At 63.4% G+C, this 18836-nt stretch overlaps 2 protein-coding genes across 2 annotated transcripts in view; one reads left to right on the forward strand and one right to left on the reverse strand.

Moving 5' to 3' along the window:
• Positions 1-6665, forward strand: part of HADHA (hydroxyacyl-CoA dehydrogenase trifunctional multienzyme complex subunit alpha) — a 28696-nt gene extending 22031 nt beyond the window's left edge. Inside the window, exons 14-20 of the mRNA XM_030945246.1 lie at positions 572-658; positions 2064-2204; positions 3265-3333; positions 3553-3748; positions 4083-4197; positions 5009-5154; positions 6376-6665. Of these exons, the coding sequence (XP_030801106.1) occupies positions 572-658; positions 2064-2204; positions 3265-3333; positions 3553-3748; positions 4083-4197; positions 5009-5154; positions 6376-6521 (900 nt within the window). The 3' untranslated portion in view covers positions 6522-6665. The remainder of the gene's footprint in view (positions 1-571; positions 659-2063; positions 2205-3264; positions 3334-3552; positions 3749-4082; positions 4198-5008; positions 5155-6375) is intronic.
• A 1006-nt stretch (positions 6666-7671) lies between these two features.
• GAREM2 (GRB2 associated regulator of MAPK1 subtype 2) lies at positions 7672-15238 on the reverse strand. The gene is given in 8 exon segments (XM_030945244.1): positions 7672-8074; positions 8076-8649; positions 8752-8830; positions 8833-8914; positions 9424-10530; positions 11306-11436; positions 13357-13497; positions 15086-15238. Coding segments are annotated over 8 exon segments (2511 nt in total). The 5' UTR covers positions 15198-15238; the 3' UTR covers positions 7672-7789.
• Positions 15239-18836: the final 3598 nt, after the last annotated feature.

Genomic DNA, 18836 nt, shown 5'->3' on the forward strand with positions numbered 1-18836 from the left:
TCCCTCCAGGTGATCCCTGCTCCTGTGTGTGTGTCCCTGACCCTCTCTGTGTGTGTCCCTTGTCCCCTGCAGGTGATCCCTGCTCACTGTCCCTTGTCCCCTCCAGGTGATCCCTGCTCACTGTGTGTGTGTCCTTTGTCCCCTGCAGGTGATCCCTGCTCATTGTGTGTTCCCTTGTCCCTCCAGGTGATCCCTGCTCACTGTGTGTGTGTGTTGTCCCCTCAGTGATCCCTGCTCTGTGTGTCCCCCTTCCCAGGTGATCCCTGCTCACTGTGTGTCCCTTGTCCCCTCCAGGTGATCCCTGCTCACTGTGTGTGTCCCTTGTCCCCTCCAGGTGATCCCTGCTCACTGTGTGTGTGTCCCTTGTCCCCTGCAGGTGATCCCTGCTCACTGTCCCTTGTCCCCTCCAGGTGATCCCTGCTCACTGTGTGTGTCCTTTATCCCCTCCAGGTGATCCCTGCTCATTGTGTGTGTCCCTTGTCCCCTCCAGGTGATCCCTGCTCACTGTGTATGTCCCTTGTCCCCTCCAGGTGATCCCTGCTCACTGTGTCATGTCCCTTGTCCCCTCCAGGTGATCCCTACTCACTGTATCTTCGCCAGTAACACCTCTGCCCTCCCCATCAGCCAGATTGCTGCTGCCAGCAAGAGGCCTGAGAAGGTGAGTCCCCAAGGCCACGTGCCTTGCACAGAGCTGTCCATGGTGAGGTGGCTTTGCTTTAGAGACCTTCTGCTCCCTCCTCAGGACATGGCACAGCTCATCCTGTGCTCCCAGTGCCAGCTTTGAGCAAAGAGCTTGGGGGCAGGTGAGGAGGAGAAGGTGGATTCACCCCAAGGGTGGTGTTGGTGGGGCAGCACACATCAGAAGGTGTTGGTGCACATGGGGGCAGAGAAGCTGTGGAAGGTTGGAGCCAAGTGGAGCTTGGGCTCTGCTCCCAGGGAAAAGGGACAGAATGAGAAGAAATGGCCTCAAGCTGTTCCAGGGCAGGTTCAGCTTGGATATCAGGAGGAATTTCTTCCTGGAAAGAGTAGTCAGGCATTGAAATGGGCTGCTTATGGAGATTTGGAGTCCCCATCCCTGAAGATGTCCAGGGAAGGCCTGGATGTGCACTCAGAGCTCTGGGCTGGGGACAAGGTGGGGATTGGGCACAGCTTGGACTCAGTGATTTTGCAGCCTCAGTCCATCGGAGCAGGAGCACTGATCCAGCAGCCCTGAGGCAGCAGGGGACTGCCCTGCCAGGGTACCTGTGGTGCCTGTGAGTGTGAGGTGACCTGCTGCAGGTTCCTGTCAGCCTGCTGAGCCTCTTCCTCATTTGCTGTGGGACCTCTGTTGGATCCAGATTGCCAACTGAGCCTCATTTGTTCATCCTTGCAAATAACATCCTCTTGCTGTTTAAATTGCCTGTACAATGGCTCTTAGGGAGAAACTCATAGGAAGTCAGTTAGTAATTAGCACATTTTCTTTAATTAGTTTTGCAGCCTGCAACTCAGCAAGGTGCCTCTGACTTACGCAGGGCTTGGTGCCAAGTGTGGCTGCCAGGAGGCATGAAGGTGACACGCTGATGGCATGGTCACATTCACACAGTGAGGCACACTGAGATAATCTGCACTTAAACGCTGTTCCTGGGGGAAGGCTGCACTTCCCTCTCTAATGAGTTCCTGGATAGAAGCCTTCTGATCCTTAAATTCACTTCCTCACCAAAGACATTCACAGGCAGCATGCAGGGACTCCCTGAGCCCAGCAGACTGGGTGGGGCTGCACTGCCAGCTCAGGTGCCCCTCCAGGTCACACCGTGCCCCTCATTTCCCTCGGGATGAGCTCAGGGAATCCCAGGCAGATTTGGCTGAAGTGGTCCTGTAAAAGTTGTCCCTTTATCCTCAAAGTCAGGAGCTCCTGGGCATGTGCTGTGTCCTTGGGAAAACCAAGGAGAGAAGGGAATTGGAGAGCACTCCTGTCATAAAGGGGTACAGAGCGTGCTCAGGGCCTTCCCTCTGCACTCAGGTCACCCAGCTGATTCCTCTGGGAGCCAGAATCCCTCTGAACCCAGCTCTTGTCTGTCTGCCAGGTGATTGGGATGCACTACTTCTCCCCTGTTGACAAGATGCAGCTGCTGGAAATCATCACCACGCCGAAAACCTCCCAGGACACAGTTGCTTCTGCTGTTGCTGTTGGCCTCAAACAGGGCAAAGTGGTCATTGTGGTGAAGGTGAGGAGACACCGCTGGGGCTGGGTAATAAATAAAAGGGTTTGTGCACTGAGGGGAGGGTGAAACATGTCTGTGGACACATTGGCTACTCCTGTGAGAAGTGAAAAGGCAAGTCAGAAAGGGGCAAGTGCCCAAGTGATCCTCACATGGCCTTCAGGGCAGGCATGGAGGGCCACCAGGCACACGTGCAGGGCCAGCACGAGGAGCTGGCACTCCTGCCCCACACAGCTTCCAGGGCATCCCAGACACAGCACAGGACTGTCACCACCTCAGCTCCCTGGCAGGCTGCAAGGACAGAGGGTCAGTGAGCAGCAACCCTCCTCTGCCTGGCTAAAATCTTGGGGGAGAGGGGCAGGAATACATGGAAAAGTGGATTTAGATTGGATATTAGGGAGAAATTCTTCTCTGTGAGGCTGGGGAGGCCCTGGCATAGGGTGCCCAGAGCAGCTGTGGCTGCCCCATTCCTGGAATTGTCCATTGGATAGGGCTTGGAGCAGCCTGGGACAGAGGAGGGTCTGTCTTTTTCCTCATTCCTGAGGTTGCCAGAATGCTGAGCATGTTTCTCCTGCAGTGCTGGGAAAACTGGCTTGTCAGAAAGTGCTCTGGGCAACTCCAAACACCAGTGGGGACACAGAGCAGCTTCCCTGAGCCGCATCCCCACCTCAGCTGCCTCCCTGAAGGGCAGTTTGCAGCTCATCTGTTGCTTCCTGACTTTGTGGGGAGCAGCAGAGGTGGAACAACTGGCTTATGCTGGTTTCCCTTGTGCTGAGCACCCTTTGCCTCACCAGCCTGTTGGGCTTGGTGCAGCAGCAGCCTGCTCTGCACCTGCAGGCACTGATTCAAATAAAAACACTGGGATGGAAACTTCCAGGGAGTAAGTTCTTGGAAGCATGCAAACACTGCTGAGCTTTACAGGTAAAAAAACCTCAAACTTATTCTAGCAGTCAGTACCATAGTGTAGGAGATGAGGTTTGGGGTGTCTGAAGTGTAACCTGGGCTGTGAACCACCAGTTCTGGTGCTGCCAAGAACTCACCTGCCTCCCTGCACTGCTTTTCCCAGGATGGGCCTGGATTCTACACCACCAGGTGCCTGGGGCCAATGCTGTCCGAGGTGGTCCGAGTTCTCCAGGTGAGCATTCCCCAAATAATCATGGAAATTGCTTCTGCTTTGGCCAGGGCAGGGGTGGGCTGAGCCTGGGTGTGGGCAGGAGAGGATGTGTGTCACCAACCTTGGGTTTTGTGGCTGTCCCCAGCCTGCTCTTGGCTCCTGTTTGCAGTCACTTAATGGGGCTGGGCTCTCTGCCCCACCTCACCCCGAGATCCCATGGCTTCCTCTCCTATCCTGCAGGAGGGCATTGACCCAAAGAAAGTGGATGCCATCTCCACGGCCTTCGGCTTCCCGGTGGGAGCGGCCACGCTGATTGACGAGGTGGGCGTGGACGTGGCCACCCACGTGGCCGAGGACCTGGGCAAGGCCTTTGGCCCGCGCTTCGGAGGGGGCAGCATCGACCTCTTCAAGCTCATGGTGCAGAAAGGCTTCTTAGGTGAGCTGCCAAGGTGTTCTCAGCTAAAGGGTGTCCCCTCTGCTCCGGGGAAGGCAACAGCAGTGGGAGAACAGCCCTGGGAATGGGGCAGGAATCCCTCCCACAGAAGCAGTGCTGCTGTTGGTCCTGTGGAACCAGAGGAAGGGCCAGGCACAGTGGCAGCGTCTTGCCAAGGTGGAGCTGGGTCCCTTCGCTGTGCCCCTGCTGAGGCAGCAGATTGTGCTCTGAGTGCAGAGTGCTGGGAGCAGGAGCAGCAGGCACAGAACAGGATCCAAGGTGTCAGGAGGGAACGGGACACGAGCAGGAGCTCATTTATCTGCTGTGATCCCCGCAGGTCGCAAGGCAGGGAAAGGCTTCTACGTGTACCAGGAGGGAGTGAAGAACAGGAGTGTCAATTCTGGCATGGATGAGATCTTGGAAAAGTTCAGAGTGCCAGCGAATCCTGATGTGTGAGTACCTGTGTGTGAAGGAAGGCTGGGCCTGGCTCCTGCTCTGCCCAGCTCCTTGTGCTCTGAGCAGCAGCACGAGGTGCATCAGGTGGCATTGAGGGACATGGTGCTCCAGGGCTGGAGCCCCTCTGCCATGGAGCCAGGCTGGGAGAGCTGGGGGTGCTCACCTGGAGAGGAGAAGGATCCAGGGAGAGCTCAGAGCCCCTGGCAGGGCCTGAAGGGGCTCCAGGAGAGCTGCAGAGGGACTGGGGACAAGGCAGGGAGGGACAGGAGCCAGGGAATGGCTCCCACTGCCAGAGGGCAGGGCTGGGTGGGATCTTGGGAATGAGGAATTGTTCCCTGGCAGGGTGGGCAGGCCCTGGCACAGGGTGCCCAGAGCAGCTGGGGCTGCCCCTGGATCCCATGGCAGATGCCTGGGGCTTGGAGCACCCTGGGACAATGGAAGGTGTCCCTGCCATGGCAGGGGTGGCACTGGATGAACTTTAAGGTCCCTTCCAGCCCAGACTATTCTGTGATTCCATGACATTGCTGAACACAGAGGCTGATCCAGCCCTTGCTTTTATTCCAAATCCATCTGTACACAGTCCTGAGTGCCATGCTCCAGGAAACCCTGCACTAGAGGAGCCCCAGTGGTCCCTTCCAATCTCAGCCATTCCCTGGTTCTTAGTGCCTGCTTCAGGACACTCCCAGAGCTTAGCCCTGATCCTCACATGGACTGGGACACCCCCAGGGAGACCATTCCCAGCCCTGGCCTGGCTCTGTGTCCCACCTGTGTGCTGTCCCTGCCCTGCTCACAGCCTCTGTCCCACAGCTGCTCCGACGAGGACATCCAGATGCGCCTGGTGACACGATTTGTCAACGAGGCGGCCATGTGCCTGCAGGAGGGCATCCTCAGCAACCCCGTGGAGGGAGACATCGGGGCTGTGTTTGGCCTGGGCTTCCCCCCCTGCCTGGGAGGTGAGTGCTCTGGGCTGAGCTTTGGGCTCCAAAGCTCCCCGTGGGCTGCAGCCACGTGGCAAGGCCAGGTTTGAGCTGCAGCCTGAGGAAATGGCCTCAGGCTGCATCAAGGAGGGTGTAGGTTGGATATTGGGAATAATTCCAGGCTGTCCAGCTCTGGCTGTGCAAAGCAGGGCTGGAGTCCCTATTTAAAAAGGGATTTAAAAGCCTTGTGCATGTGGCACTTGGGGACATGGGGCAGTGATAGTCTTGGCACTCCTGAGGAATGTTTGGACTCAATAGTCTCAAAGGGCTTTTCCACCCTAAATAATTCCATTCCTCTGATGCTGTTTCTTGACACTGCTGCTGGAGTTCACCAAGGGCTCTTGGACCTGAGGTGGTGCTTCTGCCGCGTGCCTGGTGCTTTCCCTCCTTGAGCCATGTTCAGACTGAGGGAGCAGCCCCAAGGGACTTCTTACAAAGGCCTGGAGGGTCAGGACAATGGGGAATGGCTTCCCATGGTTGGACAGGATATTGGGAATTAGGAATTCTTCCCTGTGAGGGTGGGGAGGCTCTGGCACAGGGTGCCCAGAGCAGCTGGGGCTGCCCCTGGATCCCTGGAAGTGCCCAAGGCCAGGCTGGACATTGGGGCTTGGAGCACCCTGGGACAGTGGGAGGTAGTGAGACTTGGCAGGGTGGGAATGGATGGGCTTTGAGGTCCCTTCCCACCAAAACCATCCATGGTTCTGTGATTATCCATGTCCCAGCTGGTCCCCAGCCCTCCCCAGCTCAGGTGAGCAGGGAGCAGAGTCCCTGATGAGAGACTGGGGGGTCTCTTGTGGAGAAGGATGAACGGGACAAAGCCATTGCTTCTGGGTGCTGGGACCCCTCCAGGCACCTTGGTGCTTCTACTTCCCTGTCCCCGCTGTGTCCTTGTCCTCGCCATGTCCCTGTCCCTGCCATGTCTCTGTCCCTGTTGCCACCGTGTCCCCATCACAGCCGTGTCCCTGTCCCAGATGTGTCCCTGTCCCTGCTGTGTCCTTGTCGCAGTGATGTGTCCCTGTCCCAGCCGTGTCCCCGTCCCTGCCATGTCCCTGTCACAGCCGTGTCCCCATCACAGCTGTGTCTCCATCCCAGATGTGTCCCTGTCCCCACCGTGTCCCTGTCCCCGCCATGTCCCTGTCACAGCCGTGTCCCTGTCCCTGCCATGTCCCTGTCACAGCCATGTCCCTGTCCCCACAGGTCCCTTCAGGTTCGCCGACTCCTACGGCGCCCAGCAGCTCGTGGACAAGCTGCGCAAGTACGAGGCCGTGTACGGCAGCCAGTTCACACCATGCCAGCTCCTGCTGGACCACGCCAACAGCCCCAGCAGGAAGTTCCACCAGTGAGGTGGCCTGGTGACATCCCGACAGCTCCTCCAGCCGGGCCTCAGCTCCCCTCAACACCCCATTCTCTCTAGGTTAATCTCCAAAGCTCCCGGGGGAGGAAGGGAAGAAAGGAAGGAAGGAAAAAAAAGAAGAAAGGAAGGAGGGGGGCAGGAGGTTGCCTCATGGCTTGTCATTTCAAGTGCCTTACCAGCCACTGTGTGTTGGGTACGTCCGTCCCATGCCAGCCTGGGCCTGGGGGCTCCGTGCTGGGGGAGGGAATTCCTGCTGCCTTTGCCTCCAGAGCCGTGGCCTCCAGAGCTCCCAGCCTGGCCAGTAGCATCCAGCTTGTGGCTGGAGCCGAGGCCTTGCCTTTCCATCAACATCCACCAAAATAAAGCCCCATCTCCTGGGTTTGGACTCCTGCTTCTCCTCCCATCTCCCTGAGGGAACAGCTTGAGTAGGGATTGACTGGTTCAGGCCCTGGGGTCCTGTCCATGGTGTGCTGGGTCCCATGGAGGGGCAGGATGGCAGCAGTGCAGGACAAAGCAGTGTCACCTCTGCCATCGCTCAGGGGCTGTGAGGAGCCTCCAGCTCTCTCTGCCACGGGGTGATCCTGGCAGGTGATCCTGGCAGATGGACCTGCCTGTAATTGCAGATCGAGCAGCCAAAGGCCAGAGGGCCCCCCCGTGGGGAGAGATCAAGTTAAACTAAAAGGCTTTAAATCTCTGGGCACCTGTCACTGGCCTGGCCCCCCCTTCCCTGCCTTCCTTTCCAGCTTCCTGCCGTTTTCCTGCTCCCTGGCAGGCCTTGGGCCATGGCTGAACGCTGCTGCTCTTCATGTCACTCTCCCTGTCTTTCAAAGCTCCCAGACCAGAACTGGGCCAAGACATCATCTCATCTGCCTCTGCTGAGTGCTGGGGGAGCATGGGCTGGTAATCCCTCCCCAAGGGATGGGAAGGGTCTGCAGGGAGGGGAAAGACCCCTCAGAGCATCCATCCTCCCCTTTTCCCCTCTCCCCGAGCAAAGGCCTTCTCTGGGGGCTCATTACTCTCCCGTACATTTATTATGCTAATCCACAAGGATTAAGTTAAACCAGTCGACGCAAAATCCAGTGTTTTCCAGCCCTTTGGGGCCAAAATTACTGTCCAGTGTTAAAAGGGGAAGGGGGGAGGGCTGGGCAGTGAGAGAGGAGAGCCTGCAGCATCAGAGAGGGATGGGAGCGGGGCCACCCAGAGCCGTGCTCCAGGTGACTTGGGGACCCCCCTGTGCAGGGGGTCCCTGGCGTGGCACTAGATCTTGGGGCGCCAGCCCTTGATGAACTGCATGATCTTCTTCACCTGGAGCTTGGTGAGGCGGAAGTCGTCGGCCAGGATCTCCTCGCTGAGCTGCACGAAGATGCTGCCGTCGATCCTCTCGCGGGCGAAGAAGCTCACGACGTCCTCGGAGAGGCCGATGAAGCGCAGGCACTTGGACACCTCCTCCAGCGACAGCGCCGACAGGTCTGCGGGGGGCAGCCAGGCCGGGCCGTCCCCGCTGGGCCGGGGGGCGGCCGGCGGGGCTGCCCCATCGCCCCTTCGCCGCCGGCGGCACCTCGATCACCCCCTGGGCCAGGTACAGGCGGGTGACGCCCTCGGCGCCGCGCAGGACGGCGGGGGACAGCGGGGCCGCCCCCCGGATGACGATGCCGTCCCCGTCCAAGCCCTTGGGGGGCCGAGGGGGCGCCGCCGGCTCCTCGGCGGGGGCGAAGGGCTCCGGCGTGGAGGAGGAGGAGGAGGGAGCGGCCGGGGCCGAAGGCGCCGCTTTGGACCACTCGGGATTCTCCGGCCACTCTGCCGGGCCGGCGAAGGGGTTGAGCGCCCCGAAGGGGGCAAAGCGCTTTTGGGGGTGCGGGGGCTTGAGGCGGGGGCAGCTGCGGAAGGGCTTCAGGGGGGGCTCGGTCCCCAGCAGCGGCGTGGAGCAGCCGCTGCCCGGCCCGGCGCCCGGCTCGGGGAACGCCCAGGGGTCGGACCAGGAGCTGGGCGCGGGCTGGGCCGGGGGCAGCGGCCGCCCGGGGGGCTCAGCAGCCTTGCAGTCGGCCCAGGTGCAGGGGTAGCAGTACAGCGAGTACGCGTCCGGAGAGGGCGAGGCGCTGCCGCTCCGCGGGGCCGACCTGCCGGGGCGAGGGCGCTGTCACCATCCCCCCGGCGCTGTGTCCCCATGCCCGGGATTCAGGTACCCCCCCACCCTCCCCGGTGTCCCCGGAGCCACTCACCCGTCGTGGAGCCCCGAGGAGTAGTAGGAGAGGCTGGGGCTGGGCGAGGGCGCGGGTGCCAGCTTCGGGCAGCGCAGGGGGCCGGGGGGCTGCAGGGGGCCGGGGGGCGGCTGCCCCGGGGCGGCACCGGGGGCGCGTTCAGCAGCCGGCACTCCTCCTTCACCTGCAACGGGGCAGCGCCGTCAGGGCCCGGGGGGACCCGGGGATCCCCGCGGCTGGAGGGGGTGATGGGGGCTCGGGGACAGCCGGTCCTGCCCGGCCACAAAGCTCTGGGGGCAGAGGGGAGACGTGGGCCTTTCTACCCCGTGGTGCGAGGAGATCAAAGTATTGGGGTGCCCCGTGGTGAAGGGGAGCCTGAAATTTTGTGTAGGGAAGCCCAGAGGATCTGGGTACCCCATGCATGGCTCCGGGCAGCCCAAGAGCTTGAGGTATCTGATGGTGCAGAGAGCCCTGGGGAACCGGGGGTGCCTCGGAATGAGGATCGGCGATGGGCAGCCCTGGGGAACCGAGGTCTGAAGGTTTGGGTGACCAAGCAGAGCTGGGGAGGGACCCCAGGGCCAGGGGCAGGGAAGGGATCGGGCTGCCCTGCCATGGCGCTGGCCTTGCCACGGAGTGGCTGGCAGGACCGCGGCGATGCCATTCGCATCCCTGGGCACCGGAGCGGGCTCTTACCGCCTCCGATTTGGGTGGCACCGGGGGCGGGGTGTCCCCGCGGGGCTCGTCCCCGGGGCGGTGCGGGGAGCCCAGCGGGGCCGCAGCCCCGAAGGAGACGAGGTCGGGCCGGCCACCGCTGCTGCCCAGCTCGCAGCAGCCCTCCGGGCTGGGATTGCTCCACAGCTCCTCGTAGGGAATCTCCAGCGGCTCCTGAGTCCTGAACTCGGGCTCGGCCCAGTCGGGCGTCATGTACTCCCGCTCGGGCTCGGGGAAGTCGGGCAGCGGCGGGCGCGGGGTGGCCCCGCCGAGGCCCCGCGGTCCCTGGCAGCGGGCGGGGGGCTCCCGGGGACCCCCGGAGCCGCAGGCGCAGAGCGAGAGGCGCTGCAGGGGCTGGCTGAGCTCCTCGCGGCCGCAGGCGGGCAGGCAGAGCCGCAGGCGCCGCGGGCTCGCACATTCCTCCAGCAAGTCCGGCTTGGCCTCCCGCACGGCCCGCGAGTACTCGTCGGGGTTGAAGCGGTCGTGGCAATACGCGGCGCTGTCCCGCAGCAGCTTCTCCAGCTGCGGGTCCCCGGCCAGCAGCCCCTCGGGCAGCTGGAAGCGGGGCATGTCGGTCAGCAGCAGGAAATGGAAAGGCACCAGCTCCTCCCGGCGCAGGATGCAGCACAGCACCACCGTCTTGGAGATGATGCTGACCAGCTTGTAGCAGTGGCCCTCGCGGATGGCGTGCAGGTCGTAGGGGTTGCGGGCGGGCCGGCTGGGCACGGCCACGTTGACGGGCAGCCGCACCTTCTCGATGATGCTGCGGATGGTGTGCTCGCCCTCCTGCAGGCGCAGCTCCAGCGGGCTGCGGGTGCTGAAGCGGCCCTTGCACTGGAAGGGCAGGCTCAGGCTCTCGTTGGTGCGGTGGTTCATGCAGATCAGGCACGGCATCTTGCCCTTCACCTGCCGCGCCCCGGCCGCCGGCGCCGCCTTGCCCAGCTTGCGCAGGAGGGTGTTGAAACGCGACTTCTCCTTCACCGTCTTGGCGCACAGGATCTCCGCTTGCCCCATCAGCGTCAGCTCGTCCCCCGCGTTCAGCGTGAAGTTGTAAACCTCGCTGTCCTCGCTGAACTCCCCCGACACCACCTGCCCGCGACAGCCCCAAGGTGGCACCCGCTGCCCTGCCCTGGGCTCCCGACACCCCAACACTGCCCTTGATATACCACCAGCATCCCCTGATGCCCCACCAGCATCCCATGACATCCCACCACCACCCCTGATGTCCCATCACCGTCCCTGCCATCCCACCACCATTCCTGACATCCCACCACCATGCCCTGATGTCCCATCACCATTCCTGACATCCCATCACCATCCCTGACATCCCACCACCATTCCCTGATGTCCCACCACCATCCTGGACATCCCACCACCATTCCTGACATTCCACCACCATTCCTGACATCCCACCACCAATCCTGACATCCCACCACCATCCCTGACATCCCACCACCATCCCTGACATCCCACCACCATTCCTGACATCCCACCACCATTCCTGACATCCCACCACCATCCCTGACGTCCCATCACCATCCCTGATGCTCCACCACCACTCCCTGCTGTCCCGCTGTCCTCTCCTGATGTCCCAGCCCTGTCCCCTGCTTTCCCACGCTCTCCCCTTTATTCCCCCCACCCTGCAGTGGTGTCCTCCCAATCCCCCCAATATCCACCACTCACCCCTGGTGTCCCACCCCAACCTTCTCTGTCCCACCATCCTCTCCTGATGTCCCACCAACCCCCAAAGCCCCTGTCCCCTCACCCCCACTCCCCTCCTTGCCCCACCACTGTCCTCGCTGTCCCCTGCCATCCCACCACCCCTCCCTGCTGTCCCACCAGTGTCCCCTGCTGTCCCCAGGACCTTCACGCTGAAGGTGATGGCCTCCATGACGAAGATGCGGTCTGGGAAGGTGCTGGCCACCTCCTCCACGCTGTTGAAGTACTGCACGGGCTCGCGGAGGTCCCGGTCCTGGTCCAGCAGCTTGAACTTCCCTGCGGGGACTCCCGAGGTGAGAGGGGGCCCGACTTCTCACAGGGACCTGCTGTCACCCCCCTGGGGCCTTTCATGGGGGACAGCCACCCCTGAGGCAGCCTGGGGTCCCCACCACATCTCTGGGGGCTTTGCCAGGGGCCAAGTGCTGCAAGGGGACCCCAGAGCAGCCCCCGGGGGTTTCTGGTGGGACAAGGCACGGGGTCCATGGGATGCACCCCCAGAGCTGCAGGGACCCCCAAAAGCGTTAAAGCGTTCCTGGGAGTGCCCAGAGCAGCCCAAATTGCCAGGGGTTCCCACTGCCCCCCAAAATCCCATCCCAGCCCTGCCAGGGCACAGAGACCCCACAGATCGGGTGGGAGAGACACCGGGAAGGGAACCGGGCAGGGGAATGGGGAAGGGCAGGAACGGGAACGGGGAAGGGCAGGAACGGGAATGGGGAGAGGAGGAATGGGGAAAGGCAGGAACAGGAATGGGGAACAGGGAAAGGCAGGAACAGGAGCGGTGAAGGGCAAGAATGGGAGCTGGAAAGGCAAGAACGGGAACGGGGAGAGGAGGAACGGGAAAGGCAGGAACGGGAATGGGGAACGGGGTAAGGCAGAAATGGGGAAGGGCAGGAACGGGAGCGGGGAAAAGGCAAGAACGGGAATGAGGAAAGGTAGGAGCAGGAGCGGTGAAAGGCAAGAACGGGAGCTGGAAAAGGCAAGAACGGGAACGGGGCAGGACAGGAACAGGAGCGAAAAAGGGCAGGAATGAGAATGGGCAGGAATGGGAACGGGGAAGGCAGGAACGGGAGCGGGGAAAGGCAGGAACGGGAATGGGGAAGGCAGGAACGGGAGCGGGGGAGCTGCAGCCCCAGCGCAGCCGCCTCCACCGGCCCCGGCTGCCGGGCACGGACCTGAGGGGAATATTAATTAATATTAATTAATTCCCCGCCCGCCCGGCCGGCGGAGCTGGGACACCAGAGCTCCTCGCTTGGCTCGGGGGCACCCGAGGCTGGAGCCGGCTCAGCCCCACATCCCGGGGCAGCGGGGGCACGGCCGACCCCCGAACGCTGTTAACACACTGCCCAGCCCCCTGCAGCCCCCGTGGGACGGGTGATTAACCCCTCCCCCGCTCCATTTCCCATTATTTATTTATTAGCAGGACTCATTACCGCCGCGGAGCACTTAGAGGGGTCATTAAGGCTCTGGCGGCGGCCGGCAGAGGCAGCTCAGCTCCTTCGTCTGCGCTGCCGGCCCCAGCCCGGCCCCATCCTCATCCTCATCCCAGCCCAGCTGCTCTCCAGCCCATGCTCATCACTGTCCCTGTTCCCATCCCTTCCTCATCCCATCCCAGCTCATCCCTGCCCTTTTTCCCCATCCCATCCTCGTCTCTCTCCCATTCCCAGCTCTATCCCATCCTACCCCATCCTCATCCCTGTCCTTGTCTACATCCCATCGCTGTCCTTGTCTGCACCTCATCCCATCCCATGGACCCCATCCCATCCCATCCCATCCCATCCCATCCCATCCCATCCCATCCCATCCCATCCCATCCCATCCCATGGATCCCATCCCATCCCATCCCATCCCATCCCATCCCATCCCATCCATCCCATCCCATCCCATCCCATCCCATCCCATCCCATCCCATCCCATCCCATCCCATCCCATCCCATCCCATCCCATCCCATCCCATCCCATGGATCCCATCCCATCCCATGGATCCCATCCCATCCCATCCCATCCCATCCCTGCCAGCCCCCTCTGCAGCTCTGCCAGGATTGGGGGCAGCCCCCGAACCAGAGCATCTCCCACCCCCAACTGGACTTTACTGGAGCAGCCCCAGCAGGCAGAGGGATGGGAGGGGGGGCAGTCCCGGCTCTGCTGGCCCAGGGCCACCATTCCCGTTGTCACCGTTGTCCCCAGCCCCCCCCCCACCTGGGTACTGGAGCGGGATGTCGATTTTGGGCCCGATGACGTAGTGTCCCTCCTCCAGGCTGTGCGCTGTCACGGTCGTCCACTGCCGGCACGAGTGGACCAGCAGCACGTCCTGGGCTGTCACCCCCTCCACGCGCTCACCTGCGGGGGGACAGCGCTGTCACCACCGCCAGCCCCCCCCGCCCCGCCCCCCGCGCCGCTGGACGGACGGACGGACGGACGGAGCGAGGGATGAGCAGGTGCCGCTGCCAAGAGGCGCCAGTTGCCCAGGAAACAATTTCTTTGTCCCCCCTGAAAAGCTGCAGCCGCCGCAAACAAGAAGTTTATTGAGCCGGGGCCGGCGCGGGTCCCCCCGGGAGCCCTCCAGAACCGCGGCACCCCGACACCCCCCGGCACCCTCGACACCCCCTGACACCCCCTGACACCCCCTGACACCCCCCCGGCACCCCCGATACCCCCTGACACCCCCTGACACCCCCGACACCCCCCGGCACCCCCGACACCCCCCCGGCACCCCCGATACCCCCCAGGCACCCCCGGCACCCCCTGACACCCCCGACACCCCCAGGCACCCCCTGCAGCCGGGATGGGCCCTGCTCCGGGGGGACACGGCCAGGCCGGGGGTACCCTGCACCCCCTGCTCCCCACAGCCCCACACCCCCAAATCCCCTGCTCCCCACAGCCCCACACCCCTACAGCCCCACAGCCGTTGCACCCCAAACCCCCAAATCCCCTGCTCCCCACTCAGCCTGGGCTTGGGGGGTCACAGCCAGGCCCCCGCAGCCAGGCCGTGTCCCAGGGAGGGTGGGGAGGGGACGCGGTGGCTCCCAGCCCCTGGCAGCCCCTCCAGAGAGTCACCCGGGAAGGGTGAGAGCGGGGAAAGTCCTGGGCCGTGGCTGGGGGGCCTGGACCCCACGAATTCCCCCCTCGCATCCCCCCCTGAGGGGCAGCCCCGCCCCCTGCCCCAGCCCCCCCACCCGGGAGGACCCGACCCGAGCAGCCCTGGAGCCGGGACAGCAGCTCGGGCTCGCCTGGCCCAGCCTTCCTCCCTCCCTCCTCCTCCTCCTCCTCAGCACTCCAGGCTCCTTCCCTCTCCTGGTCCCTCCGGTCTTTCTCCTCCTCATCCCTTCAGCCTCTTCCAGCCTACTCTTCACCCCCCCAGCCTTCCTCTCTCCCTCCGCCTCCTCCTCCTCACTTCTCCAGTCACCATTCCTCCTCCTCCTCACCTCTCCATCTTTCCTACTTTCCTCTTCATCCCTCCACTCTCCATCCCTTCCTCCGAGCCTTCCTCCCTTCCTCCTCCTCACTCTCAAGCCTTCCTCACTTCCCCATCCCTCTACCCTCCACCGCTCCCTGCTCCTCATCGCTCCACTCTCCCTCCCTCCTCTTCGTCTCCCCAGCCTTCCTCCCTCTCTCTTCCCGGTCCTTTCGTCCTTCGTCTCTCCCTCATCACTCCAACCTCCCTCCCTCCTCGTCCTCACTCTCCAGCCTTCCTCCCTCCCTCCCCATCCCTCCGCCTTCCACCCCTCCCTCCTCCTCATCACTCCATCCTTTCTCCCTCCTCCTCCTCCTCACTCCAGCCTCACTCTCCGTCCCTCCATCCTCCCTCCCTCCCCTGGTCCCTCCAGCCTTCCTCCCACCCTCCTCCTCCTCCCCATCACTCCAACCTCCCTCCCTCCTCCTCCTCCTCCTTCTCGTCCCTCTAGACTTCATCCCCCGCCGGGCTCACCCTGCCCGAGGCAGACGAGGGTGGGCAGGCGGCACTGGCTGACGATGGCGTCGAGGGGCAGCGCCGCGGGGCTCCAGCGGAGCCGGGCCAGCCCCGCCGCGAGCTTCTCCATCGCATCGCGGCTCAGGCCGGCCCCGGGCCGGGCTCCATCGCCGCCGCCGCCGGGCCGGGGCCGGGGCCGGGGCGGGGGCGGCGGGAGCGGGGCAGGAGGAGCCGCCCCCCGCCCGCCCCCGGCCCCTCCTGCCCGCCCGCCCCGGCAGGCGGAACCCCCCCGGCGGGGGCGGGGGAGGCGGCGGCGGGCGGGGACCCCCGTGCGGGGCATCCCCTCGGCACCGGGCATCCCCCTCGGCACCGGGCACCCCTCGGGCTGGGCATCCCCCCCTCGGCACCGGGCACCCCCGGGTGGCTCCCCCTCGGCACCGGGCACCCCCCCGGATGGGACCCCGACCCGTTGGCCGGCCTCGGGCTGGGCATCCCCCCCTCGGCACCGGGCACCCCCTCGGGCTGGGCATCCCCAGGGCCGGGCATCCCCCGGCGGGGTCGCTCCAGGGCTGTCCCAGGGGGGCCGCGCTGCCCCGCGGGGTTGGGGGGCGGCTCCGCCCGCGCCCTGGGGCTCCGGGGGCTCAGCCCCGGCTCGCCCCGGGGTCCCGGGGGTTCGGCTCTCTCCGACCGCCGAGGGAACGGGCGGGGGGCGCCGCGGGGACCCTCCCGCGTCCCGTCCCGCTGCTGGAGGCGCGGAGCCGCCGGAGCTGCCGGGGGGTCCCAAGTGAGGGCTGCGGGGAGCACAAGGGACCGGTGAGGGACCGGGGGGACCCCGATGCCGCCTCACACCCCAATGTCCCCGCCGGGACCCCCCGGCCCGGTGCTGTCGCACAGACGCGGAGCACAAATGGCACCGGGAGAGGGGGCCGGGGACATCGCAGCCAGCGGGGACCCTCGGGCGACATCAGCGTCACCCCGAGCGGGGACTCCGCACCCTGCGGACTCCCGGCCACCCTGAGCGGGGGACACCGGACCCGGCGGGTCCCCGCACCCTCGGTCACTCAGCCCGAGGGACGGGGAAGCCCCGGTCCCGCTCTGCAGCGTCTGGTCCGGGATTCCCCTCGCCGGTCCTTTGCCGGCTGCATCCCCACTCCGCTGGAGGCTGGGCTGAGGAGGATGAGGGAGTGGAGGAAGCCGCAAGTGCCTGCAGGGCCAGTGCCCGGCCCTGGAGATGTCACCGTGTGCTGTCCCCTGTCCCCATCACTGTCCCCTGGGCCAAGCACAAGGGGAGGCTGCGGGACAGGGCGGAGCAGGGATGGGATGGAACAGAGGTGGAACAGTGAGAAGGGTGAAGCAGGAGCAGAGAAGAAGCAGGGATGGGATGGAGCAGGGAAAGGGAGGCAACAGCTGCAGGAAAGGAGAGGGGACAGGGAAAGGCACGTATGGAATGGAGTTGGGATGGGGATGGAGCTGGGATGGGGATGGAGCTGGGATGGGGACGGAAAGAAGGATACAGCAGCAGGAGGAGGAGGAGGAGGAGGATGGGGAAAGACCCAAGCCTCACTGCCGGGGGTGACACGGACAAACGGGACCCTGGGAGCTGCTGGATGGTGTCCATGTGGGGAAGGTCCCTGCCAGGTTCCCTCTCCCCGAGGCTCCCTGGGAGTTCCCCCCAAAATCCCCCCCGCCATGGGTGGCTGTGGGGGCTCTCCCACGCCGTGAGCCCCCGGCATGGGGAGGATTTGGGATCGCTGAGCTGCTCCCCACGGCCTCGCCCCCTGCCACGGACTGCCGGGCACCGCGGCTATGACACACTCCGGCTTTATTCCCAGCAGCGGCACAAAAACAGCCTCAGCCGGATACCGGCGCCATGGGAACGGGGACACCATGGCAGCAGGGACAGCGAGGCACGGGGACACCATGGCAGCGGGGACACCGCGGCAGTGGGAACAGGGACACTGTGGGAACAGGGACACCGCGGCACGGGAACACCATGGCAGCAGGGACACCATGGCGGTGGGGACATTGTGGGAATAGGGACACCGTGGCAGTGGAGACACCATGACAGCAGGGACACTGTGGCAGCAGCAACACCGCAGCATGGGGACACTGTGGGAACAGGGACACTGTAGGAACAGGGACACCATGGCATGGGGACACTGTAGGAACAGGGATACCGTGGCAGCGGGAGGGCAGCAGCAGCAATGGGTCCTCTGCTGTCCCCAGGATGGTCCCTCACTGGGCTTGGCTGGAGGAGACATCCCTGGCCCCAGAGGCTGGCAGAGGGGACAGGGTGGGGAAGGACAGTGGCACAGCAGTGGGGGCTCTTGGAGAGCTGGAACAGCCCCCCCTGATTCCCACCCAAGGCAGGGGTGCAGAACATGGGGTGCAGAACACGAGGTGGAAAAGCTGCTTCCCAAAAAACGCCCAAATCCCCTCCCCAGCAGGGCCCCAGAGGAGACCTCACACCCTCAAGCTGGTGTTCCCTCCCCGAGGGGGCTCCACGTCGGGGTGGGGCAGCCTCGGGCCCTCCGCTGCCCTTCCCACCATCCTGCCCTCGGCAAACGCCACCGGCAGCTTCGGGAAAGGCAGCGGGAGCAGCTCCACCCGCAGCCAAACCAGCCCTGAAAGTCTGGGGGACTCATCCCACCTCCTCCAGGGCTGGGCTCACTCCCACCGGAGCCAGAGGGAATTCAAGGGGCCCAGGAAGTCAGCAGTGCAAGTTTATAAAAGCTTTTATTTGCTCTTGGTACGACCAAGAATGGGACAGTGATCTTTTATACAATTTGATACAGTAAGTGGTACAAAAGAATGTGTTTTAAATAAAAAGCCAGAGTGGAGTAGCAAAAATATTAAAAGATTAAGTAAAAAATTGTCGGCATGGGAATTAATCCAAGACCTTGATGCTGTTTTATTCCACCGTCCGAGGGCACGGAGCGCCGCGGCCACCCCGGCGTGTGACACGGCCGTGGGGCAGAGCCAAGCTCGGGTTTGGTTCAGCAGGACCAATTTCATCGTTTAACACTTTTTTGGTGACAAAAGGGCAGCGCTGAGCTCCCTCCGCGGGCGGGGCCGGGGGCACGGAGGGGCGGCTGACACCTCCCGCTGCCCTTCTCTACTCCACAGGGCTGGGCTGGGCTTCCAAGCAGAGGTTTCACAAGCAGTTAGTCTGGAACGAGCAGGGAGTTGAGATACCAGCAGACATCAAGTTACTGCAAACTCCTCCGACATGATCGTTGTTGTTATGATTATTATTTTTAGGGGTTTTTGAATCTGTTTCAGCATCGGCACCGACTCGTGCTGCTCCCTCCTCCCGGCCCCGCCCCGCCTGAGCCCGCGGGTGCAGCTGGAGCTCGGACAGGAACAGAAATAGACCCGATAGAAACAGCTCAGTTTTACTGACGGGCAGGGACGAGGGGGCGGCGTTGGCAGCGAGTGGCACCAGCGAGTGGCCTGGGCTCCACCTGTGCCTGCAGCGGGCACAGCGTCTACAAAGGGGGCACACACAGGGAGCCGAGCCCCTGCAAGCAAATAAAAAGCTCACGTTTAAAACAAGGATTATACAAAAAAAAAAACCCTTGATGTAGATTTCGCCATTTTTTCCCTTTTTGATCACGTTAGAAAGTGCAGATTTAGCCAAAAGTGGCCGGACTCTGTACAACGCTGAGCCCGAGCTCACCAGCCACTCGCCTGGGCAGGGTTAACACACACGGGGACAAAATGCCAAATACAGAGGGACAGGGGGACACCTCGGTGAGGAGCCGCTCCG

Source organism: Camarhynchus parvulus, chromosome 3 (genome assembly GCF_901933205.1).
Source record: "Camarhynchus parvulus chromosome 3, STF_HiC, whole genome shotgun sequence".
In the NCBI taxonomy this organism is placed as follows: Eukaryota; Metazoa; Chordata; class Aves; order Passeriformes; family Thraupidae; genus Camarhynchus; species Camarhynchus parvulus.